The sequence below is a fragment of the Gekko japonicus genome, unplaced genomic scaffold (assembly GCF_001447785.1).
Source record: "Gekko japonicus isolate JY-2015 unplaced genomic scaffold, Gekko_japonicus_V1.1 scaffold1327, whole genome shotgun sequence".
Taxonomy (NCBI): Eukaryota; Metazoa; Chordata; class Lepidosauria; order Squamata; family Gekkonidae; genus Gekko; species Gekko japonicus.
In genome coordinates, this window is record NW_015160879.1 from 319,433 (window position 1) to 345,462 (window position 26,030).

General features: G+C 42.7%; 1 protein-coding gene across 1 annotated transcript in view; it reads right to left on the bottom strand.

The window, feature by feature from the left end:
* The window catches only part of ACTN2 (actinin alpha 2), a 78,720-nt gene that overhangs the window by 31,013 nt on the left and 21,677 nt on the right, over window positions 1-26,030 (bottom strand). The window contains exons 7-13 of the mRNA XM_015422938.1: window positions 25,781-25,862; window positions 20,578-20,663; window positions 12,960-13,052; window positions 11,714-11,944; window positions 10,759-10,906; window positions 7,477-7,627; window positions 196-304 (exon numbers count right to left, since the gene is read on the bottom strand). Of these exons, the coding sequence (XP_015278424.1) occupies window positions 196-304; window positions 7,477-7,627; window positions 10,759-10,906; window positions 11,714-11,944; window positions 12,960-13,052; window positions 20,578-20,663; window positions 25,781-25,862 (900 nt within the window). The remainder of the gene's footprint in view (window positions 1-195; window positions 305-7,476; window positions 7,628-10,758; window positions 10,907-11,713; window positions 11,945-12,959; window positions 13,053-20,577; window positions 20,664-25,780; window positions 25,863-26,030) is intronic.

Consider the following 26,030-nt stretch of genomic DNA (forward strand, 5'->3'; position numbering starts at 1 on the left):
AGCTTCCGGATCTGCGACAAAGGCAGCCCCATGTAGAGAGCGTTACAGTAGTCTAGCCTCGAGGTGACCGTTGCATGGATCACTGTAGCCAAGTCGAGGAAGTCGAGGAAGGGGGCCAGCTGCCGAACTAACCTATAACATTCCACTATAACATAACATTTCAAAAAAGGAGATGATTTTTGACATTGGTCTCACCTCCAGTGCTTCCCTCCTTTTCTGAGTGAGTGTTCCCAGTCTGTCCCACTGATCACAAATCTTCTGACACCGATCATTGACACTTGCAGCATCGTGGTAGTCCAGTTCACTAAAGGAGAAAGGAACACACTATAGATGGCCAAGTAACACAAAATGCCGGAGTACAAACTAGGAGGATATTTTTTTCCCAGGGGCATTTGTCTAGAGTAACTACCCAGGTACTCTCCTGTTTGCAGTTTCCAATCCGGAATAGAATTAACATCCCATACACAAGTAGGTACTTCCTGGGGAAAGTATTTGTGGATTTGGAATGAAAGTGGTGGCGGTATAAAGTGCCATCAAGTAGCAGCCAACTTAGGGTGACCCTGAATGGTTTTCAAGGCAAGAGACGTTCAGAGGTGGTTTGCCATTGCCTGTCTCTGCATACTGACCCTGGACTTCTTTGGTGGTCTTCCATCCAAATAATAACCAGGGCCGACACTGCTCAGCATTCAAGATCTAATGAGTTCAGGATAGCCTCAGCCATCCAGGTCAGAGTGGAGGGAAAGTACCTACTCTTTTAATTTTTCTCTGTTTATCCCACTTTTAGGTGCAGATGCATGCTAAGGAAGCAGTAGTCTACTTTGTGATCTTGCATCCTGGGAGCCTTTTCTAACATTATTTTAGATATATATGTAGGTGTAGATTTCATTAATGCTTGTGCATAAGAATAATCTTTGAATGGTAATACCTGTGTTCAGTGTTCCCACTAAGCTGAGTTAGTGTGAGCTAGCTCACAGTGTTTTAGCCTCCGCCTCACACATTTTTGTCTTTGCTCAGGAAGGAGGGCTCCAGAGCAAACTAATTTATGCAGTAGCCAAATTGCTTGCTCACAACTTTAATGCCAGTAGCTCACCAAGTAGAATTTTTGCTCACAAGACTCCACAGCTTAGAGGGAGCATTGCCTGTGTCTGTTCTGGACACCTGAACCCCAGAGTCACTTCCCACCGGGAGTGGGGGGGCTACCATCTTAATATATGGCTTCTGTGAACCTGTCAGCTACCAGTCAAGTAGGAATTTAGCAGATCCATCAGTTCATCTCCAGGCCAGAAAAAGTTCTCTTGCTAATTTTTTTGTTTGACTAGGGGCTCTTAAAGGTGTAGATTTCATTAATGCTTGAGCATCAGGGGAAAAAGAGGAGAAATGACCATACTTGATCCCTTTCTCCTTTAACACATCTCTCTAATGTTACATGTTCATGTACTACAGGACACAGGTGTGTAGGACATATCCTTGGGTTGGGTCCCACAGATTTCCACACGTGCAACAGTCCTTGTGCAAATAAAAGCACTAAAATTAGTCCTCACTAAAACTAGTCCTGTGCTAAGTGATTGTATTCCACTATCATTTCCATGTGAGCAAGGCATAGCACAAAATATTTCTCCTGATATAATTTCAAAAGCAAATTAAATAAATGTCTGTTGTACATGCCATTCCTCCATATATGCATTAAAGGTAAAGAAAGAGGTTTCCTTGCTCGAAAGCCAGTCGAATCTGACTCTAGGGTTGCGGTGCTCATCTCCGTTTCAAAGCCGAAGAGCCAGCGCTGTCCGAAGATGTTTCCGTGGTCATGTGGCCAGCATGACTAAACACCAAGGCGCACGGAACGCTGTTACCTTCCCACCGAAGTGGTACCTATATATCTACTTGCAATTTCTTGCTTTCAAACTGCTAGGTTGGCAGGAGCTGGAACTAGAGACGGGAGCTCACTCCGTCATGCGGCACACTCGGGTCTTGAACTGCTGAACGACTGACCTTCCACAGCCTACAGTACAGCATCTTAACCACTTGAGCCACCGCAGCTCCTTTACATTACATTACATCAAAGATTATACAGAAATGCTACATGTTGCTGCAGCCCTTGCACTATTACTTTCACAAACAGAATGGTACTAAGTATATTTTCCTTTCTGCTCACACATAAATGAATCCAACCTTTTCTGTTAAAAAATCTTGGGAAATTTAGACATCATAATAATACTTAATAATTTACACTATCTTTATGGGTTGGATCCAGTCTAGGATTTCCATGAGAGCAAGGATTTCTACCTGTGGGACTTCTGCCTCCCTCTTCTCATGGCAGCCCAAAATGCAGCCCAGGAACAGGATTTGGGGGAACATTTCAGGTTGCCGTGGAGGGCAGAATCAGCACACTAGATTCAAACTGCTACACTGAACTGAAATAATTTCTACTATGCATATTTTGGCTGGAATCTAAAGATCTCCTAGGCTCACACAGGTGGTTTTAGCTAGATCAGGAAGATTTATTACTTTTTTGACAGCTTATTCCTGCCATATTAGAAATGGCTTTTGAAATCCCCTTCAGTTTACCAAGGGCTTACGAGGGAGGTTGTTTTTTGTTGTTGTTTTTTAATCTCTTTGCGTTCAAGGAAATAAGTTTCACAGTTCTTTGAGTCCTGGCTTTTAATTTTGAAACTGGAGGCAAAATTTTGTCCAGGCCAGTTTGCTGACAGACAGGGTTTGTGATTCTAGTGAGATCTCTATTCACTTTTATAAGCATCTCATCATCTGCCACATTTAGATCTTGGCTGCTTCCAGGGTACTCTTTGTTGGCAGTATGCATCACAGACATTGTAATGATGTGAGTACATGCCAATTTGAGTCTGGGGTTTAGTCTGACATGAGAACACTGTGTTAAATCCAGACCTTGAGTGAAGAGGGAAGATTTTCTTTATTTGGAGGAGTCATTCTCAAGCTTTATCAAAGTAAGTCTTAAGTCAACAGGATTTGAGCTTTTACATGAACAAATGTGCTGTTTTATTATTGTTGTTGTTGTTGACGCCAACTTAAATTGAGATATCTGGGAGTCAAAGTCTATTGGCACCCTGTGACATTAATCAGTAAATGCAGGAAAGGACAATTTCATGGATGTCACTCAGTGTTCCCTCTAAGCTGAGTTAGTGTGAGCTAGCTCACAGGTTTTTAGTCTCTGGCTCACAGATTTTTGTCTTAGCTCAGGAAGGAGGGCTCCAGAGCACACTGATTTATGCAGTAGCCAAATCGCTCGCTCACAACTTTAATGCCAGTAGCTCACAGAGTAGAATTTTTGCTCACAAGACTCCACAGCTTAGAGGGAACATTGAATTGTCACTCAGCTTTATTTTTCACTTTCCATATGAACACTGGGCCAGCGCCATTTTACCTCTGCATAGTTGAAAAAGCAAGCCTAGTCATAGTATTCAGTGTAAAATAAATGATAAAGAAAGCATATGCAGAAAGTTTGGCCCTAATTAATCTATACACCATTAGCCATGTGTGGCCCCCATTTGCAGATATCTAAATCTGCTGACTGGGGCCACATGAATGCTAAAGAGATTTTTCTGCAAACTTAAGGGACCCCCTAGCTCTGCAGAAAAATCCTAAATCTTAACAAAAAATATACTGGGGGGTTAAATTGCCTCCCCAATAAAAAAGCATCGTCTGCGCAGCTGGGGGTGGCCACACCCTTGCCTAGCAGTGGCAGTGGTGGATGCTTGGAGCGCCTCTTTGCCCAGCCACAGCAGCAGCAGGCACCAGGTGTGGCTTCAGGCTTGGCCGCAGCAGCGGAGCACTCCAGGAGCCACTCTGGGCCCAGCTGCCATGGCAGAGCACGCTCTGGGCTCAGAGTGGCTCCAAGGCACTATCGCTGTCACCACAAGGATAAGGTGGATGGTGGAACCTGAAGCGGCTGGCCCCAGAGCCTTTCCTGGAGTCCTCCTGGGAGGAGAAGCCTTGGAGAGGCCTGGCAACTGGGAGCAGCACAGGGCTCACCACCGTTGATGGGGGGTTGGGTTGGGTAGGAAGGCTCAATGGGCCTGGCAGCTGGAAACCACAGAAGGCTTGCTGTCATTGCTGGGTGGGGGAGAAGCCTTGGCAGGCCTAGCAGCGATGGGAGAGAAGCGATGATGGGGGGGGGGAAGAAGCCTTTGTGGGCCGTTGCTGATGAGGGGCAAGAGCCCCAAGGATAGAAGCAGTAATGGGGGTCATTCCCCCCATGCCGCAAGTTCCCACTTGTCAAAATAAATAGTAAGTGTTTAGGAGGACCAAGCGTCTACTGAGCTGTGGAGTTCAATTCAGTCACTTTTTATATTATAAACTGAGCTTACATTACTTTATTTCTGCTCTTTGAATCACTTTGCATCCAAACCTATAATCACTCAGCGGCTAGTATTTCTGAGAACTGTGATCTGGCACACAGTAGCGGTTTCTGAACTAGCATGGTTTTACTCTCATTATGCGTATACAGTCTTTATCCAAATACCATAGCTCAACAAGCCTTTAACAACTTTAACCTTTATGCTCTCAGCAGATTCAGCTGCTGTAAGAAAAAATGGCAGAGTTGACACTGAACTATAACCAGCATAGCTCAAGGTCACACACCAATTGTTCTCCAAAAATAGCGGCTTCACACTGCCAAGAGATGAAGACCGGAAAATATGGAGCCATGCCGGTCCAGAACATAGAAAGGAACAATGTCTCTTAGAGGGTCAGAGCTAATAACCTGTAAGAGTATCATCAGTGTTTCTCAGGAGAAAGACTTGATGGTTTTTCTAATCCTTGGTATTCTGCAAAAATTACTTTAGGAAATTATAAACATTAGCTTCAGTGAAACTAGTTTCTTGTAGGTAAGTAGAAAAGAGTAAGAGTCCAGATGCTGTATCTGAAGAAGTGAGCAGTGACTCACGAAAGCTCATACCCTGCCACAAATTTTGTTAGTCTTTAAGGTGCTACTGGACTATTGCTCTTTTCTACTGCTAATGACAGACCCACATGGCTACTCATCTTGATCTTGTAGTAGGTAAGGACAGACTTGTCATTTATATTTGATACTGTTCAATCTACGAGCTCAAGAGTTTCAGAACTATTCACTATCCACAATCATATACAGAGTTATGCTGGTCTAATTGGCTGAATGAATGACTTTTAGAAAGAATGGTATAACTTAGCCAAAGGTAAGTACTTTTAATTCCCATTGATTTAAATGACCACATCCCCAAAGAGGGGTCCCCCCCGACCTTGGCTTACAAACTGTAGATGGAGAGGGGTCATCCTCATTTTCAGACGTTTTCCTATCCACTGCATATGCTTTCTCAAACCTGGTTTTGGTATGATCTCTCAAGAAAGAATGCTGTCCAAGTTCATTAGCATGCCATCTGCACAGGAAGGTGTGTCTTTTAGAAGGTCCCAATCACACGGATGCTATTTTTCTTTTGTCTTTTGGTTGTGTCAAAGGTGACATCATTGTGTCAAGTCACTGGCAATCACCCCCCCCCTTTCCCCATCATTTGTCTCCCACTGCCCAGGTGAGTGGTGATGGGAAGGACTGGCAGGGGGCAGGATGGGGTGTATGAATGCTGTCCCTGAATGTTACAGTCCTATTTGCTGCTTTCTTCACAGCAGGGGGAGCCGTTTCTGGTCCTGTGTGAAAGCGGGGCTCAGCAACTTACCTGGCTGCCTCTTGCTCTGACTGAGGGCTGCTGGGAGCAGGGGGTGGGGCTTGTTGCATGTGCCCGCCCCCTGGGCTCTTAACTGCCGGAGCTCCGCTCCTGTGCGCTCCTGCAGGAAATGACCCCTGCTGATGCTATTTTTCTTTTGTCAGCCCCCAGCAGTCACTGTACTGCCTCCATGCCAGAGGGCTTTTTAAACACTGGCAATTACTATTGCACTGTATTGGAATATTGTTCTAGTGGTCTGTTTTGCCAGTTGTCATGTTTAAAAGTAAGTCTCTGGTCCTTTTCATTGTCTGCAACAAAAAAGGCTAGACTAGAGACATACCTTAAACAATGAAAGCTGGGAAGAGGAGCCAGTGGATTATGACAATAGCAATCTAACACGTAGGAAGGCCATGGGGAAAGGCAGCACCAGCAGCCAGTGGTGCAGGGATTAAAGTTGCCAGCATGAGGCAGACAACTGGCGAGAAACTGACCTGTGGGGAGGGCCTTGCCAGCAACATGATGCTGCTGCCAGAAATGCTCTAATGTTTGGCTAAAACTCTAGGGTTCAAGGATAGAGTTTTGACTGAATGTGAGAGCATCACCAGCAACATGATGATGTCACTTCTGGTTGTGCCAAAGGTGACATCATTGTGTCAGGTCACTGGCAATCAGGTCACTGGCAATCATCATTTGTCTCCCACTGCCCAGGTGAGTGGTGATGGGAAGGACTGGCAGGGGGCAGGATGGGGTGTATGAATGCTGTCCCTGAATGTTACAGTCCCATTTGCTGCTTTCTTCACAGCAGGGGGAGCCGTTTCTGGTCCTGTGTGAAAGCAGCCCTGGCCAAGAGACAGCTCACCTGCCTCCATGCTTCATCATAAGTCGCTTTTCAACCTTAGCCAGTTGTTAAAAGCAACATGCAATGAGAATGTCAGGTAAAAGTCCTCATGTATTCCTCGGGATCCTTATCTGTATTTCTGGGTCAGGGAAGGAATAAACAAACTGGTAGGGTGTGTGTAGGAGCTGTGGTGGCTCAAGTAGTTAAGATGCTGAGCTGCAGGCCGTGGAAGGTCGGTAGTTCAGCAGTTCGAGACCTGAGTTGCCGCATGACGGAGTGAGCTCCCGTCTCTAGTTCCAGCTCCTGCCAACCTAGCAGTTCAAAAGCAAGAAATTGCAAGTAGATAAATAGGTACCACTTTGGTGGGAAGGTAACAGCGTTTCAAGCACCTTGGTGTTTAGTCATGCCGGCCACATGACCACAGAAACGTCTTCGGACAGTGCTGGCTCTTCGGCTTTGAAACGGAGATGAGCACCGCAACCCTAGAGTCGGACTCGACTGGCTTTCGAGCAAGGGAACCTTTACCTTTACCTAGCGTGTGTGTGGAAGTCTCTTTGAAATGAAATGATCTCTGCAAACAGTTATTTTTAAAAAAAGTTATTTTGAACAATGCAACACAGAGAAAATAAATGAAGAAAATAAGTCCAGCAAGGTTAGTTTTCCTCCTAGTTTCTCTCAAGCAAAGCCTGTGAAGTCAGAGCTGACTTATCTCACATACCAGAATTACTGACTAGGAAAAGGACAGAAGCAAAAGTTTATTAAGTTGGGTTTGAAATCTTTGCCCTGCTAAGGCACCTCTATTTTTAGGTTAAGAGGAAGTAAGGAAGGTTTTCAATGAGCAGACCAAGATAATAACACTTACAAAACTATCTGTGGAATTCCTACATTGTACCTATGACACTATCGAATTTATTGGAAAGAGTTTATCGGGTAAATGTCAGCAGCTGTGTGCCTCTAAATGGAACATACTTCAGCTCCTGGGCAATGGCAGCGATCTGTTCCACTCTGTCCTGGTGAGCAGCCAAGTCGCTCTCAAAAGCCTCATGTTTCCTCAACAAAGCACGGATCTCTGTCAGAGAGGCAGATTCATAATCCTTCTGCTGCAGAATCTGCTCTTTGCCTGGCAGGAGGAAAGACAACCAAAAGGATTGTCATTAATAAAGCTAATTACTTTTAGCTGACTTCAAAGGTTCTTTGGAACACAGTCCAGCGTTTGACAGGATCAAGTTGGGGACCGGCATTGTGCAGTGCCAAGGCATCGCAAACAGAACCCTTTGTTTCAGTTATGGTGTCACATACAGCAGAGGCCTGCACATGCTGAACACAGTTCATCTTCCCACAAGGACCTCTACCAACCTTATGCTTGTTTATCTGCCTAGGACATTTAGTAAAAATCATTTTATATAATAAGTCAATTTGCAAAATAACAAAGAACAGTCCATTTTACTCTCAATACAACTTTACACAATTACAAGAAAAGTCCATCGTACTCAATAAGCACCCGGATATACACTTATTTCATCCCAATCTTCCTCAGAACTAATCCCATTGTATAGCCTGGTATCATAGTTTTCCTTATAGAGCCTGGGGTCCAGATTGTTGTAGAGAGCATTTTGCCAGCCACATTCAAAATTGAAGGCTTTCAGCCAGAAGAAAATAGGACTGGAGCGATGGTACTACTATAAATATTCTTACAGTGTTTCATGGAGAGCATTTCAGCCAGCAGAATATAGGAGGCCTGTGCACCTAATTAAAAAGATAAGACTGGCTTGCTCCTAATACCAACACTGAAATGGAACCTCAAGATAAAGTGCTTATTGAGTATGAGGGACTTTCCTTGTAATTGTGTAAAGTTGTATTGAGAGTAAGATGAACTGTTCCTTGTTATTTTGCAAAGTTGACTTATTATATAAAATGATTTTTACTAAATGTCCTAGTCATTCGTGGCACAGTGTTTGTTGTATTTTCCACATGGATACCTGTGACCCCCTCTTGGTTTTTTCTGTTCATCTGCCTAACCAAAACAAAGAAATGCCATTGTAACTGGGGGAAAAAAATGTAACAGTTCACAGTGTATTATATGACAAAGCCAAAAGCTACATACAAGTGTACAGGAACCTTGAGGATTCTAGAATTTATGATTTATTGAATAGTTTAAGAAGCTATTCAACTAAAGATCTTATGCAGGACATTCATTGAAGAAACTGAAGAAATCTAAAAATGAAACAGGACCTTACCTAGATTCCTGTTTTTGGTCTGTATGCAAGTCTTCTGCTCTATATGAAAGATTTGTTGTATTCTGCATTTTATGCAAGACTCACTTGTTGAATTTTGATCTGCTCTGCATGCATGACATTTCATATTCTGTTCAGTATGTTTGTTCTACATGCAAGATTTTTAAAAATCTCCAATTTAAAATCTTAAAATTTAAAAATTTTAAGCCGGCTTTACTATAGAGTTTTGCCCTTAAACCAGAGCGACCCCATGCAATGTCCCAGTTGTGATGATGTCACTTCTGGGTAATGTCATCCTGTCAGGGATGTCCCGGAACACCACCCCAAAATCCCCCCACCGAAGTGATGAGAGGACCTGGAAACCCTAGGCCCCACTTTTCTCCCCAATGGGAACCCGAAGCAGCTTACATTTGGCATTTTCCCCTCCTCTATTTTATCCCCACAACAACCCTGTGAGAGAGGTTAGGCTTAGAGAAAAAATGACTTGCTGAAGGTCAACCAAGAAGCTTCCATGGCAGAGTGGGGATCCAAACCTTCTAGATTCTACTCTGACACGTTCAGCCTCTATAGATTGCTGTTAGATGTATGCTTCAGGACTGGGGAGGGAGAACACACATCCTGAAAGAAAATAAGAGGGAACTGCTACAAGAGAAGGGGTATCCCTGCTAGTTTATTTTCCCTCTCATTTTAAATAGATACATGAATACACTTTTGTATTTTTCAGAGTTTTTTAAAAAAAGACTCAAAGAGAAACAGGCACAGGGATAATGTATTGCTTGTCACAAGTGATGCCATGTTGATCACTAACTCAGAGAAACTCATGATATATGTACAACTAAAGTGTGTATATAGCATTGTAACATACTAGGAAAATCCTGTTGTGATCCCAGCTTATTTTTCATCGCTCTGTGTGTATGCAACTCTGAGCGTTGGCTCACATTGGGGAATTAAGCTGATTGCAACAGTGCATATGCAGTTTTTCAGCTGACTATGAACCCTGCTTTTGGGTCACTGATTGTAGTACTCCTTTTCCCCTCTTTTTCCACCCAACAGAAAGTTTGCATCTCATTCAAGAGTTACAAATCTTGTCTGCTCCATTGGGAAAGAAGTGTCGTACTGTTCTTCTCCCCAGTCAAAATCCCACCCTTGCTCCTTCACTGATTAGAGCTTCCTTTGTTTTTTAAAAAACAGTTTAAGCTGAATTTATGTCACGGTCCTTATACACCCCTTTGCCATCTCTGCAACCATGAAACAAATTTGTCTTAGCTGAAGCAAAACCTGGCTTTTTCATGATGTCCTTTCATAACATATTTCCCCCTTCCCTTGGTGATTTTTTGCAAACAAAAATGCTAAACTTCTAAGCATTGCCCCCACCATTACATGATTTGTTTTGGTTAATAATATTTCATTTCAAAACCATCTTTCAGACAATGTGCATCTAATCTTTCGAGTTGCAGAGCAAGTTCTCTGGCCAAGCCACCCAAGCAACTGCTGTGAGGGCAAAATGAGGGGGACTCAGCTTACTCCTGGACATCAGAGGTGTGGGAAAGGATGTCTGTCATCCCCGAGACCTGGTTGGCAGCAGCACAGGAAAAGACAATGGAGGGGGAAAAAAATACCCTGAACCAGCCCTGTTGGGAGGGAATGCTCATTTTGTTGTCTTTTTTTGTTATCCGGAAAGCTTAAAGAACACCATGACTATTTCTCCACAGCAGAGCTATATCCCCTTCTGTTACAAAAGAATGAAATTTTATATGAAAATAGGCTTTTGGAAATAGCATGAAAACGTTACAGTATGCTTGGGGCACAATTTACTTAGGAATTTTAAATTCTGCTTCTCCAGAGTCTTGTTCAAGGTGACTTACAAGTAAAAAAACATAAAATTAATCATGAATTACAATAGAAGAATAAATCAAGCTATTAAGAACAAGCTAGGGCCTAAAGACAGCATAAAACAACCACTGAGTTACCAAAAATGTCCATAAAACAGTCCTTTGATCGATTGCCCTTAGCTTACCGTATGACCACGTGTCATGAGCATCTGCCTTTTGCCTAAATTTTGCAGCCAAATGTTCAAGTCGCTCAAGCCTTCGTATTTCATTCAGCAGCCATTCCTCATAACCCTTTTCTGCTTGTTCAAGCCTTTGCCAAGCACTGGCAATATCCTACAGAAAGTGTGGAAATGAACAGCCTTAAGTCACATATATCTCAAAAAAGATTTCTGGTGTTGCTCATCTTCTGTGCATAGGATCTCTCTTTCACTTCCTTTTATTTTCTCCCTCACTTCTGAAATTTAGAAGATAAACTCCTTCAGACAATGCGTATCAGATATAAATAGCAAGAGATGTTCAGACTGGGCAGAAGTATTGGGATGTAAGGAAAAGGGAGACATCCTTGCAATTGTGAAGAAAACTGAGCAAGCAAAATGAATTTGCACAATGTAAAAGCATGGAGAATAGCACATGTGGAGATATATTTGGTGTAGATCCTCATTCACAAAGGAAATCACTCATATCTTGTAACATAAGGAAGTTTCTACATAAATGTTTGAGCATGAATTAGGAACTATATGGCCATCATCACTGGAAAACTGTGAGATCATTAGTAAATGTCTCTGTAGCCATGGCATTACAAACATGCTTTCCTTGATCCTTGCACTTTTTTTTTTACAGGTGATGATATTTTAAACATGGAAGATGAATACAGATGTATATAACTGCATATAGTCCACTTAAAAAAATTTTCTATAGGTAAAATATCTGCCTGAAGCAGAAGGGAGATGCAACACTGAGAGATGAGTGTAAGGTATGTTTCAAGGCTAGATTGATTCTGAGGGTCAAGAAATCACCACCACTTAAGATTACGCGTTTCCCCCTTCGTTCTACTTAAAACTCAGAATAATTATGCACTTTCCCAAGCTTAATGAAATAGTTTAGAACTGAGGGTGAAGATTTGTAAAACCCTTTACTTACTGAAACCATCTTGCCCTCTGATGGCATGAAAGCTGGCCTGTTGCTGATCCTTAATTTGGTCTGCAATGTATTGAAATTGATCTCCAGCTGGCATTTCTCTTGGACCTTGGGTGGCTTGTGCTTGCGACGATAATCTCGGAAGTCTTCTAACTTCTTCTGCATAGCCACCATTGTCTTCTCTGGAGTCCTGTTTTCCAACCAAGGAGTTGTGCGACGAATCCATTCTAAAAGCTGTTTTGCACACACATAATATCGTAAAGGAACAAATGCAAAAACTAAGATAACAGAAAGAAAGTATACCCACTGAATGATCCGCTTACTTTATATACACCAGGGTGGCTTTTGTTTCTTTACATTTTTACAGCCAACATGAACAATATTTTACATCTAGAGAGAACAAAATCCTGTACTCTGTAGCTCATGAAATAAGTACTCCCTGGAACCAAGAGACAAAGACGCTTCCTTGGGTGATTTTTGTGAGGAATGATACATATAAGAAAAGATGTGAACAGGTGGTCACTTAGGCTGTGATCACACATACGGAATAATCCACTTTCAATCCACTTTCAATGCACTTTTGAATTGGATTTTCAGGTGAGCCAGCTCTGGGCTAAACACTGTCTTGTCATTTGGATCCAGAGCAGCATTATCTGGCACCACAATTGTCTCCTTGTGCACTTTAGGTCAATCAACATGATAGTGGTTGGCCAATGGGAAAACCATGATGGTGCAGATTGGGGTGAAGAAGCCCCGGTGACATATAGCCAGTGGCAACAGTGGCTGCTGCAGCTTAATAAGAAACCTCCTTCCCTTAGGAGACTGAGAACTCTGTCTTGTGCCATGCAAACTAGAAGGCAAAGACCATGGAAAGGATAGAGGGTGGAAGTCAAAGGATGGGGAGGTAAACCAAACACAATGCTGCTAGTCAGGCACAATACAATCAAAAAGATTAAGTTGCACAGAAAGTGCAGCTAGGAAACAGGGAGGTAGATGAGAGGCCAGGGTGGTGCTCCCTGGCGAGGTCCAAGAAGGCCTGGCCCAGGCTCTTCCAGGAGCATCAACAAGAGTAGCCACCGTGTGCTTCTCAATGATTCTGGGCTGGAAAGTTGTAACTTTTCTGTTTTGTTTCTGCCTCAGTTAGGTCTAGAAATGTGTTCAATAAAGAAATTAAATAAATTGCTCTTTCAAAATAACCATTATTAATTATCAGAACAATAACTTCAGAGTGGTATCAGGATTCCTTTACCTCACTTGCTAGTCTTTCATACTCTTCCATCATTTTTTCATTTTCTTGGTTCACAGCAAGTACCTTACAAATCCGATTAGCAGCAGTTTCTGCCTGCAAAACAAAGAATGCAAATGAGTGTATGACATTACAGAGAAATACACAAAACAATCAAGTTTGGCATTATGCAGTGAAACCCAACATGGCAGCCATGGAGTGCCATGGTGCCCAGCAAATGTGTTTCATCGCACTCACGTGCTCTGTCCATAAAAGAAAGAGCCAATCCTGCCTTTCCTAGAATTCTCTAGGGCAGGCACTGCTTCAGGAGACCCCAAGAAGCAACACTTGTAGGGCTGCAGGAAGTGCACATTTGGAAATAGCTCTTGCCATCATAAGAAGCTGTTTCACTTGGAACTAGGGATGTGCATTAGGATATTTCTGGCCCAAATATGTATCTGAAAAATACCTTATCAGTATTTTCTAGATATATGTGGATTTTCTGGGATACCAGGAAATGGGTCCCAAAAAATCCCAGAATATTGGGAGCCAGCATTTTAAGGTTTCTGGGACTGCTTTTGTTTAATTTTACTGTGTGTCTGTGTCTTTGTCTTGCCAGGGCTTGCTGTTTGCCCTGGAGAAAGCTTGAAATTTCCCCTCATAGAAAACAATGGAAGATAGCTGGAGGCACCTTGTTTTGGGGCCCAGTGAATTGGACCTCTTGAGAATTTGAGTTATTTAATGGACAGTCACTCGTAGCTCTGCTGCAGTTTTGATGCTATTAGTTTAAAAAACAGCCCATCCAGCCCCCAGAAAGACTCCCCATAGACAATAATGGAGCCAAATGGTATCGGAATCCCTGCAAAAATTTGGATCAGAACACTAAATCAGTATTTGGAACCCGAATAACTGGCAATACTGATACTTTTCAGCTCCCTGATATCCAGATCTGAAAAATCCTGATTTTTTTCATGGTGCACATCCCTACTTGGAACCTTCCAACAGTTTGTAATCACTACCAAGGTAGCCATTTTGTGTCCATGTCCCATGGCAGTCATTTTCTGATGGTGCCCATCCACTACCCTGCCTTAAAATTCCGCTCACAGGCTCGACAAGGTTGGGAACAAATGATGTAATGGCTCAAATGTTGGAATGGGATAGAGAAGATCAGAGTTCAAATTCCCACTCAACCATGAGGCTTGTTTAGTGACCTTGGGCAAGTCATCCTTTTGGCCCTACCACCCTCACGGAGTTTTTATGAGGATAAACTGGAATATGGGAGAGCCATGTGTGCTGCCTTGAGCTCCTTGGAGATAGAGTGAAATAGAAACTGTACAGAAAACTAGAATGAACATCCAGTGGCTGCCACAACATAAAACAATAGGCATGTCCATTGAAGGGTTTTTTTCCCCCCTTTCAAGTTCAGGCACACTGATTCAGCCCACCATTCCTGTCAAAGCAACATAGCACCTGTTCACGTTCTACAGGAAGCCTCTACTGGTAAACATCCTGGTGGGGAATTTCGTGTGTGGAGTGACTGCACATTGCTCACTGCTCCATGGTATCTTGTTTCAGGTATTGTTTTCTTAATTTCCAGTTAGGGCAGAAGAGGTCGGATTCCATGGATCCATTCCACCAACAGAGGCACTGTCTACTGTCACAAGACTTCCCCTGACACAAAGGCTGTCTTTTGCATCACAGGAAGCTTCCTTGTACTGGGGAAAGCACTGCTGTTAGGGGAGTGGATCCACCTGTCTCTGTGTAAGCTTTATTCAAATTAATGTGAACTACACAAGAACGTTACTGTGTTCTTTCAGTGAGACTTGCACAGGAGAACTTCCTAATGGATTATGCCCTACAGCACCCAACCAGGAGAGCAGAAGGCTGACGTACCTCACATAAGAATTTTTACTACTTAAAGTACTAGAATAATATTTACACTAATACATCCTTCCCCCAACTGCATTTAATTTGAATCATTGCTCAGGTTGTAAGCCACCTTAGGTATTACAATATTGTTATAATTAGATAATGCTTGTGGGTGCCAGAATTCTAAAATTGGCCCCTTTAGTGTTAGGCCGAAAAAACTGCAACTCGGAAGACACTGGCTGGGTTCATTGGCTGCTTTGTGCAGTCCCGGCCAGCGTTCCAAGGTCATTTACATATGGAAGCTGATTGGACTACACTCCATTCCACACCTCAAACTCCCCCCCCCCAAGGCAGTTGGAATTTTCAGTTGGGAGAGGAGAATGATGTCAGCTGCTCCCTAGGCAGAGGCTGTGTGTGTGTGTGTGGTGACGTCACTTCGTGTGACGTCCTGGCGGCGCGCGCGCATACAGACACGGCTCCTGGACCAGCAGGAAGAACCCCAGCCGGTAGGAAAATTTTTTTTGGCAACCCTACTTTTGAGAGAACTTTAGAGAGAACTGTTATGGAAAATATTTTGGACCACTTCATATGACCATGCTGTATTTATTTTCTTCATTTGTTTGCATGTTCAAGCACAAATATACTCTGCTGTGGACACCAAAGCCATTTCTGTAGCCATAGCAACCTGGAAAGGGGAACCACTGTCATTTAGAACACTTCCCAAAGACTGCTTCTCCACAACAATAGAAGCAACATATAAGGTGTGAGGGACAACATCTCAAGAAAGAGGTATTATTTAGTAAGTTAGTGTTGATCACAGTATTGACATTATCACTGCTGGTTTTAAAGCATTGTGCAGTGATCCATTTAGGCTAGCACATGTAGCAATACGGTCTCCATCTGGATTTCAGGTGTCAGGTGATCTGAATCCTGATGGAACCACATGCCCACCACTCACAAAAGCCTCTATCAGAAAGTATCCTTACTGGAGTAGCCTTTTTGGAATGTTCACTTTGGCTGCAGTTCATAAATAACACACACTGGAATCCCATAAAATAACTACAGTACACACTTAGATTTAGTTAAGAGATGAGCAACAAAACAAATATGAGCCTCGGTAAATATGTTGAAATTAACTTAAGATCCCAATTTAGTAATCTTGTGATGCCAGCCATCAACGCTAAAAAAAAATCAAGGACAAAATCTCCTTTTGAATTAATTTGGGGGAAAACCCTGCATCAGTTATACACCCATGTATAGATCTATGATGCAGCCTCACTTGGCTGTATCTTAAAAAAAAAAAAGATTTTGCAGCTCTGGAAAAAGTTCAGAGGAGGTCAACCAAGATGATTAGAGGGTTGGGGCACTTTTCCTATTAGGAAAGGTGGAAAAGTCTGGGACTTTTCAGTTTAGAAAAGAGATGGTCCATAAAATTATGCATGGGATGGAAAAAAAATGTCACAGAGAGTTTTTTTCTCCCTTTCCTGTAATACTAGAACTCAGTGGCACCCAATGAAGTTGATGGGCAGTCAATTCGGGATGAACAAAAGGAATTATTCTTTACTCAGTGAGTGATTAAATTGTGGAATTCACTGCCAGTGGATGCAATGATGGCCATGAGTCCCTACATGTGTGCATTCAGCATAAACCAAGCCACCCTCTCCCCCAAAATGCCTTACCATTATTTTTTGGGTATTTTTCGGGGCTTCATTTCAGCTATCCGAAATGACCTAGCCCCAAAAATCCTGAGAATATTAGGGATTTTTGGGGCCGCTGGATAGCCAAACTTAAAGGACATTTAAAGGGAAATTTGGTGCCTCTATCTCAAAAAACAGTGCCCCCAGGGCCCCAGATACCCCCAGTTTGATTTTTCATTATAGCTGCTTTCCCAAATATTTACCAAATCCAAATATCATATTAGTATTGGGATTCGTGAATACTGGTAAATACCAATATTTTGGGGGTTCAATATACCTGAACCCAAAAAGTACTGGGAATTTTTTGCACACCCCTAGCCATGAACATAGAAGGGGAATAGAGAGATTCATGTAGGAAAGGTCCATCAATGGCTCCTAGCTATGGTGACTAATATGGAGGGAACCTCCATATTCAAAGGCAGTAAACCTCTGAATCCCAGTGCCAAGAGGCAACATCAGGGGAAGGCCGTGGCCACTATGCCCTGTTTGTTGGCCTTCCGTGGCAACTGGTAGGCCACTGTGTGGAATAGGATGCTGGACCAGATGGCTTGAATCAACAGGGCTCTTTTTATGTTATTATGTATCCATTTGTAACTGAAGGCTGATAACCCACCTGATATTCTGCTCCTGTGCTGGGGCGAAAACCCAGTATGCTATTATCTTCTGGTTGCTACAGAAGTCCTACTGGGAAAGCCAACATTTTAAATTTATTATGCCAATTATGGAAAGGGTATTAAAAAAACTTCTTTGCCTTGGGAAAAGGGATGCATAGCAGCTGACAGAATGGAATCATAAGAGCAAAGAGATAATGTGGTACAAGCTAATTACATACCTAGCTCAGTATAATGAGAAAGTAGCTAGCACCAGATGCTTCAGAGTCACTCTTCACTGGGCAGGGCAATTATCTATTGACCCACCTTCACTCCCAGCAACATTCAGAAACATTCTACCTCCATCCTTGATCCCTAGGCTAACAGGCATTTCTATATCTCTTGATGGTTCAGATGTAGAACAGTAACAGTACTAATTTTGTTCTGTTAAAAGCTGGGTGTTTGTTTTTTTAAAAAAGTAAAAGACTTGCAGGAAAGAAGATAGTGAAGATCATTAGCAACTATGACACTCCAGTATGTTTGATAAATTACTCATTGTTTTTTGGTTTTCATCTCTGTCAATGGCAGTGTAGATGACATATTGTCTCCTGATGTTGTGGGTTTTCAAAAAAGATGGTGCTAACTCAAGGTAACTCTAATTACGGTACCATCTGGAAACCATCTGAATCCTCATCAAATGAAAAACAAAATATAATGATGGAATAAAAAGAAAAAATAGGTCTGCAACAAATTTTGATCATAACATTTTTCAGCGTTAGAGAAGTAAAGGTGTGTGTAGGGGGGTTTCGTGACTTCCTGTTTATCTTCCCATTTTTTTGCACCCCCCCCCCAGACTTGGTGCCTTTAAAAAAAAAACAGGCTCTTCTTTTTCAGATCAATCATGGCCAATCAGGAATCATACAGGTGACTTACTGAAACTGTATCCTCGTTAAGCCATTTGGATTTGGCTATACGATGGATGAATCACAAGCCAGAATTAAGATTGCTGGGGAAAACATCAACAACCTCAGATATGCAGACGATACCACTCTAATAGCAGAAAGTGAAGAGGACCTAAAGAGCCTTTTGCTGAGGGTCAAAGAGGAGAGTGCAAAGTTGGCTTGAAACAACATTAAAAAAAACTAAGATAATGGCATCTGGCCCCATCACTCCTTGGCAAATAGAAGGGGAAGTCGTGGAAGTAGTGACAGACTTCACATTCCTGGGATCCAAGATCACTGAAGAGGGTGACTGCAGTCATGAAATTAAAAGACACCTGCTCCTTGGGAAGAAAGCAATGGCAAACCTAGACAGCATAATAAAAAGTAGAGACATCACCCTGCCAACTAAAGTCCGTATGGTCAAAGCAATGGTATTCCCAATAGTAATGTATGGCTGCGAGAGTTGGACCATAAGAAAGGCCAGGCGCCGAAGAATAGATGCTTTTGAATTATGGTGCTGGAGAAGACTCTTGAGAGTCCCTTGAACTGCAAGCAGATCAAATCAGTCAATCCTAAAGGAAATCAACCCTGACTGTTCCCTGGAAGGCCAGATAATGAAACTGAAGCTCAAATACTTTGGCCACCAAATGAGAAGGGAGCACTCACTGGAAAAGACCCTGATGCTGGGAAAGATTGAAGGTAACAGAAGAAGGGGACAGCAAAGGATGAGATGGTTAGACAGTGTTATCGAGGCAACGAACATGAAATTAAGCAAACTCCAGAGGATGACGGAAGACAGGAAGGCCTGGCGTGATGTTGTCCATGGGGTTGCGAAGAGTCGGACTCAACTGTGCAACTGAACAACAACAAGCATACGATGACAGCACAAAGCCAAAGAATAAGAACAGGAACTGCTGTTTTCATTATAAAGAAGTTCCAATGCCCTCTTGCTGTGGATTTTATCTTTAAAACATTGCTTAGGACACAGTAGGTCTGCGGGTTTGCTTTTAGGTGTTTGTGTAAATCTGCTAAAATGAGTTTTTTCACTGTTTTAGCTATATGATGGTTCCCCACTTTCTGGGTTTTTTTACTTAGCTGAGTGGCTCCTTTTTCTTCTTTGATTCTCTGTCTGTCCCCCCCAGATATTTAAACATACATAGATATATTCTGACCCAGCTTAGGATGCCAAGGAGCCGGAAAATCCTTTGCTGGTATATGTCTGATTATAGCACATGACAGTCTGATATTGACACACAACACTTAAACTGTTTCATTTCACTTTTACAGAGAAAGGGTCATGTCAGATGGTCAGGAATGTTTCAGTTTTAAACTTGGCAGGTGAAAAGGCCACAGGAATGAGGGAAACTTCACATAGCTATATATAACAGATAGTTTGTCACAAAAGTATAGCTGTTTTGTTCTATAAAGTGGTGTTTATTAATGTTGAGAAAGAGGTCACTTGGCTGTCATTCCTTAGATAAACAGTATAAGCTTATACTGACTTCATAAATCGCATAAGTTTATACTGAGCTTGCTTTGGCGGGGAGGGCAGGGTATAAATCCAATAAATAAATAAATAAATAAATAAATAAATGTTTCACAAAATTACTAAAGTGTGTGGAAGCAGGAACATATATACAGGTTCCAATTTTCCTTCTCTAACACTTGATAGGGATCACCCCCCTTTTCTAGGAACTATTTCCTTCAGGCAAGGACTACCAGTTTAACTGACCTATTTCAGGATCCTCCATGATCCTTCACTCTCCTTTTCACTATGGGAGCATCCCTAGAACACACCTAACACAACTCTGTTTCTGAAACTGGGACACAAGTTGTGTTTCAGGGTAGCTTTTCTGCTATTATTGTGTTTCTTACTTATGAATCCCCTGATCAGCTTCAGGGGAACCACATCATCCCCTAGGAAACAGTTTGAAAAGCACTGCCTTAAATTACCTATGCAACTCAAGGGGGCAATGTAGCGATATTTAGACTCTGCTTTTTGAACACAAAGTGGAATACAACATCATTTTTCCATTTTTATTTTATCCTCAAACCCACAACCCTGTGAGGTAGGTTAGGCTGACAGAGTGCTGGTCCATAGTCACCCAGCAACCTGGCAGACTATGGAATCAAACTTGCATCTCCAGATCCTAATCTGATGCTCTAAACACTACAATTATACCTCACCGACCTTCCTGTAGTCTAATCACTGAAGAGCAGTTAGCAGACAATTTTGCTGCCTTCCATTTTAAAAGGAAATAATATTGTGATTGTGGTGAGAAAATGGCAATTGCTTCTGTAAAACATTAAAATTACATGCAATTGTATTTGACAAAAAAAAAAATAGAGATGACCAAGGTGCAAATAATAGTATGAAGGTGAAAAGCAGATTCTGTTTTTACGGGGGGGGGAAAGGCAATCTCACCCAGCATATATTTGTGTTAATTAAAGACTAAAGATCCTTTAGGGAAAGTGAAACAAGAAACAATAATGAAATGAACGAACAGAACAAAACAGCAACCCAAAGGGGACAGAAGATGAATACCTGCTCTGCTCCAGCAAAAGCATGATAGAAGCAGGAAACATAAGTCATGATAGCTCTCTCATCAGGTTTGGGAGTATTCACAATATCTACAAGAGAAGGAGAAATAAAACAAATGCAAGGAGCGGGAAAACATGGGGAGGCAAGAAAAGCATAAGATAACTGTCATCCTGCTCTCTTTTCTCTATGCAAGACAGGTGTTTGCCTGCAGCACCACACACCAGGCTTTGCAAAGCCGAAATTAATCATCTGCTACATTTATACGTGCTGGCTGAAAAGACAAAATATTGAATTCAAAGTGAGATTCTGCGGGGGGGGGGGATATTTCCTCTGCTATTATGAATAACATTTGCAAAGGAAATAATGCATATAATTATTTTGCACTGCAGCATTCCCTAAGTTCAATCAGTCTACTTTTTAGCTACACAGAAAAGATTGCTTGCATGGGTAATATTTGCATGACTGGATGGTTGTGTTCCAAGTTAAAATGTATGATTTCTGTGAAAACAAAGGCAAGGTAATACATGGATATAATTTTCACTAATGCTCACAGGAGAAATGTAATGTTAACTTTCTAGTATACACAGGGCTTTTTTGGTAGAAAAAGCCTAGCAGGAACTCATTAGCATAATAGGCCATACCCAACAGCAGAAACTCATTAGTATATTAGGCCACACCTCCATGTCTTCCCTTGGCTTGCCCAGGCAAGCCGACCCTTGGACAAGCCGGGGAAGGCACGGGGAGGCATTTAAATGCCTCCCCGATCCTTCCAGGGGACCCTCTGCCCCCCCCGCCTCAGAGTTGCCGGGGGGGCGCTCTCCAGGCCTTTGCTCTGTAGCTACGCACGCAGAGGTTTTGGCTGTAGTGGGTGTGGCCAACTCAGAAGCCAGCCAGAACTCCGTTCCTGTGCGTTCCTGCCCAAAAATAGCCCTGAGTATACACATCCAGATTCAATCCCCGGTGGCTCCAATGAATTTTGGTTTTAGATCACATAATTCCTCCTATGCAGTAGTATAAACACAGGCAGCAATTTTTGGGAAAAAATCAGACCTTTTGTTTATGTTATGAAACGATACAGAATAGTGAAAGAGGGTGATCTGTTTGTAGAACAAATTACTGGAAAATTTCAAATCGTGTTAGAGAGGGAGAAATCAAAGGAGGATAATAGCTACTGAAAATAAACAGAAGACAACACCCCTCCTCCACAATGGTAACAGAAATACAAGTCATGGGGGAAGTGGGATATTAGCAGTGAGGGTTGCCAACCTCCAGGTGACACCTGGAAAGATCCCAGAATTACAACTAATTTCCAGACAACAGATATCAGTTCCTCTGGAGAAAATGGCTGCTCTGGAGGGTGGGATCTACGGCATTATACCCTGCTGATGATGTCCCTCACCTTTGAAACCCTGTCCCCCCTTAAATCTCCAGGAATTTCCCAACCCAGGGTTGGCAGCCATAGCAGTAGGCCTCAACCCTGACCTCTGTCCTTTAGTTGAATGTCAGCATTAAAGTTGTGAACTCTGGGTTGGGAAATCTGTGAAGATCTGGAAATGGAGCCTGGGGAGGCCAGAGTTTGGGGAGGGGGGGGACCTCAGCAGGGTCTAATGCCATGGAGTCTACCCTCTAAAGCAATCGTTTTCTCCAGTGCAGCTGATCTCCATAACCTGGAGATTAGTTGTAACAAGTGGAGACCTGTGATACTTGTGGGAGGATTCCTCTCCCCATCTCTGATGATTCCCCTTAAAGTTTGGGGGGTGGGAGACTTGTGGGGGGAATCTCATCTCCCCTCCATAGCTGTTCCAGGCCCCACCACCCACCTTCAGCTGGCAGCAACTGTGCCCGGGAGTCGGTCTGAGTTCAGAGTGATTCCCAGTGTCTTCTGCCACTGTGGCTAGGCCAGAGCCTCTCCCAGAGTCCTATGAAGTGATCTGCCATGATGCCTGGGCCCAGGGCAGCTCCCAGAATGCTCTGCCATGGTACCTGGGCCCAGAACCTCTCCTGGTGTCTGCTGCCACTGCAGCCAGACACGGAGCTGTTCCCAGCATCCATCACCACCACTGCCAGGCAAGGGGCTAATCCGCCACTGCCAGCTTGAAGTGGTTCCCTGCACCACCACCAGCTGAACTGGTAAGTGTGTTCTCCCCACAAGCACAGAGAACACTACTTTACTCTTCAGGGGATTTAAACCTCCTTGTGTATTTTTTTAAATTTTCAGATTCTTCTGCAAACATGGGGAGTTGCCCCAAGTTTGCTGAAAAATCTGTTTAGCCTCTGTGTAGCGTCCATCCATGGATTTAGCTATCTGCAGATGAAGGGCACATGTAGCTAACAGTATATAGATTCCAGGAGATCTCCAGGTCCTACCCTGAGGTTGGCAACTCTGGTCTGTATCACCATAAACTCTATGGTAAAACTGTTGGTTTTTTTTCCTGGAAGTGATGTCAATTCTTTTTAGGAATCTCTGAAAACTCTATAGTTTCCCCATAGCATTTGCCATGGTAATTCCTAGAGGAGCATGATGTCACTTCTGGTTTTTTTCCCCTGGAAGTGACATCGTGCCATTGTCTTGAGTGCCTTTTTATCAATTATTTTTCTCCTGCTACTGCTCAGAGCAGCAGCGGGAAACAAGAGCTGGAGCTGGCAACCCTATTAACACTAGTACAAACACTATGAACCAGCCATTCTTAAATTCACCCTACTACACACTGTAGTACAGATAAGCCTCTGGCTACAGGCACAATTAAGTAGAACATCTTAGAGCTGTTCCAGAGATGAAAGACAATTTGTCTTAAATGAAGAATTACCTATGGCACATTTAATTTTTCATTATGATCCTGAAACATTTACAGTAGTCACTTTTTTACTTAGGTGCTTTCTGGTGGCTAAATTTGCAAGCCACATTGTTTGTGTAAGTATTACAGGCCTCAGGTTTGCTGATATCACAGACATGTGACTAAAAAAAACTCCCCTGTCTGGAAACGCCTTTCCTTTTTAAAATTATCTCCTGCAATTATTCCATGATATTTGGTTGCCTCCTTTGTTTTCCAGATCTAATTGAAACTCTTTTCATGTTTCTCTGCCCCCAGCAAAACAACATTTCTGAAGAGAACACTTCATGATGCTTTTTTTCTCCTACAAGCCTGAAATCAGGCATAATGAGGATAACAAGAAGCAGGCATTTGTAAAAGGGCCCTGGAGATTTTAAAAGCAATTACAAGAATACTCATTAAATTATCATACAGTGCCTTCCACAATGGATGCTCATTCTTTGACAATCCTTAGAAATTCCCATTGTAGAAATAGGAAAACGCGATAAAAGAATCTTTTCATAGACATGAATTATCTCTGTATGAAACATCTTACTAGCAGAGGAGGGAGTACGTATTAATTATTTGTATAGATGTTAATCTCAGCAGCCTGTATTCAGTGCCGTTACTAATATACTTTAAATACAGCTATTAACTATTGTACGTCTGTGCCAATTCTAGTTGGGTGGGGCAAAACTACCACCATTGCATGAGCTCCAGAAGTTTCCCCACTGAAAATGGCCAACTTCATGAGCTAATTAGGCTCTGTCTGACTCCTTGGGCCAAAACCCAAGCTGACCTTGCTTTAAAATGATCAGAATAAAAATATAGCAAGGAGAAGGATTTAATGCCACTAAAGCAAAAAGGTGCCTATTGGATGTGTCTCGTTCAGGAAGTTCTAGATGATGTGCTAGGGCATGCTAATGTTCCATTAGAGAACAGCTAATGTACTCACGAGTAACATCCAAAGGTGAGACGTCTATATGCATCTCTGTATTTCTCAATGTTCTCCTTCCACTTGATCTCCTTAGGTGATTTCTACTGCATATTTGCATTGCATAGCATTCATTTATTCAGTTACCACAGATGTAAATATTCAGCAGAATAATTTGCCCTCAGAGGAGTGTGCATCTTATGTCTCTGCATGAGTTACCACTAGGATTGCCATGGCCTCCCTGGCCACTGGTGGTGGCAGGGGTGGGGCTTCTTATCAGTAGGAATATCTGGATCATTAACAGAGGGGATGTGCTTCTCTGACTTCTATGCTCTAAAAAGAAACATTCTAACGTATAAAAGTGAAGCGTACCTCTGATTTTTAACTCAGATAAAAAATTGTTCCTCTCAGGTATTAGACATTTTGAAAGCCTTATTCTAGTTCCTGTGGTTAGGAGACTGAACAGAACAACCCCATCCTTCCTGTTTCTCCCTAGTGCTACCTCCCTTAGCATGCAGGAAGACTTGAGGAAAACAAAATCTGCATCTGGCATTCGCTCCACATTTTATCAGCACTCAACCTGGTTCCCCCTTGCCTCGGAATATGTTTTCATTGCATTGCCTCGGATCCTGGTTTCTGCATTGACTAGTGTCAGCTTACCATCTATTTTGTTTTCAACACTCACTCCTGCATTGGTATGCAGATTTTCCTGTGTCAGCACTTGACTCAGCGGTCATTAGCTGCCTGAGCCAAGTAATTCATGGCGAGGTGATAAATACAGAGGGGGAAATAGGGGCAGGGAACTGACTGAGATCAATGAAGCCGCCTCAAGTTGTCTGTGTATTGTTACCTTCTAACTGGAAGTGGAAGAAGGAAAAGGTGCCACTCAAAACCACATTCAGATACCCCGGGGCAACGCTGTACTGACTGTGAAGTCACCCATGAACAGCCATAAATCTATGCAGAACGTATCCTAAAACCCAATGAACAAAGAAAGTGAAAGCGGCATGCAGTATGGAGGGAGATTAACCTCCTGGTGTGGCTATGGAAAAACTGTGAAGAAACAGATGGGTGCAGAATCGGCCACTGTTTGGGTGAAGCCAAGAAAAGGGCAGCCCTAGTGGTCAGCCCTGTGTATCAATTGTTAGTGGAAAGGCTCACCTTTGCAGCTCCTGAGCAGTCGCCACACACATTCAAGTTTCCCTTGCAGGAGGCTGATGACATGTGAAGTGGATGCGTAGGGCAACTACTCACGGCCAGCAACATGGACCTTATTTAAATTCAAATATACATTTGGCATCCTCCAGTACAGAGCAACTATCAGGTGAAACACTGTTTGGTTTGGAAAAGATCCCTCTGACATGAAGTGTGTGTGTGTGTGTGTGTGTGTTTGTGGCAGGGAGGGGAGATGCTGATAATCTGCCCTCTGTTCAGCTTCCTGCTTATTAAAAGTAACTCCCACCTTCTGCATCTAACATCTTTGGGATATCCAAATGTTTTTCAGCAATATCCATGGCAAGGTTTATATTTCCCAGTGGGTCATCCTGCAGAAAAAGAACAGAAAGCATTACTAGCACATCTTATACAAGACTGCTGCAATAACTATATGAAACATTGTTTAATCAGAACCAGGTGACAGGATATTTCCCACAGACACTTCTTCAGTTTTAGTGTCATAAAGTAATTGCAGTATTATAAAATAAATAAATAAA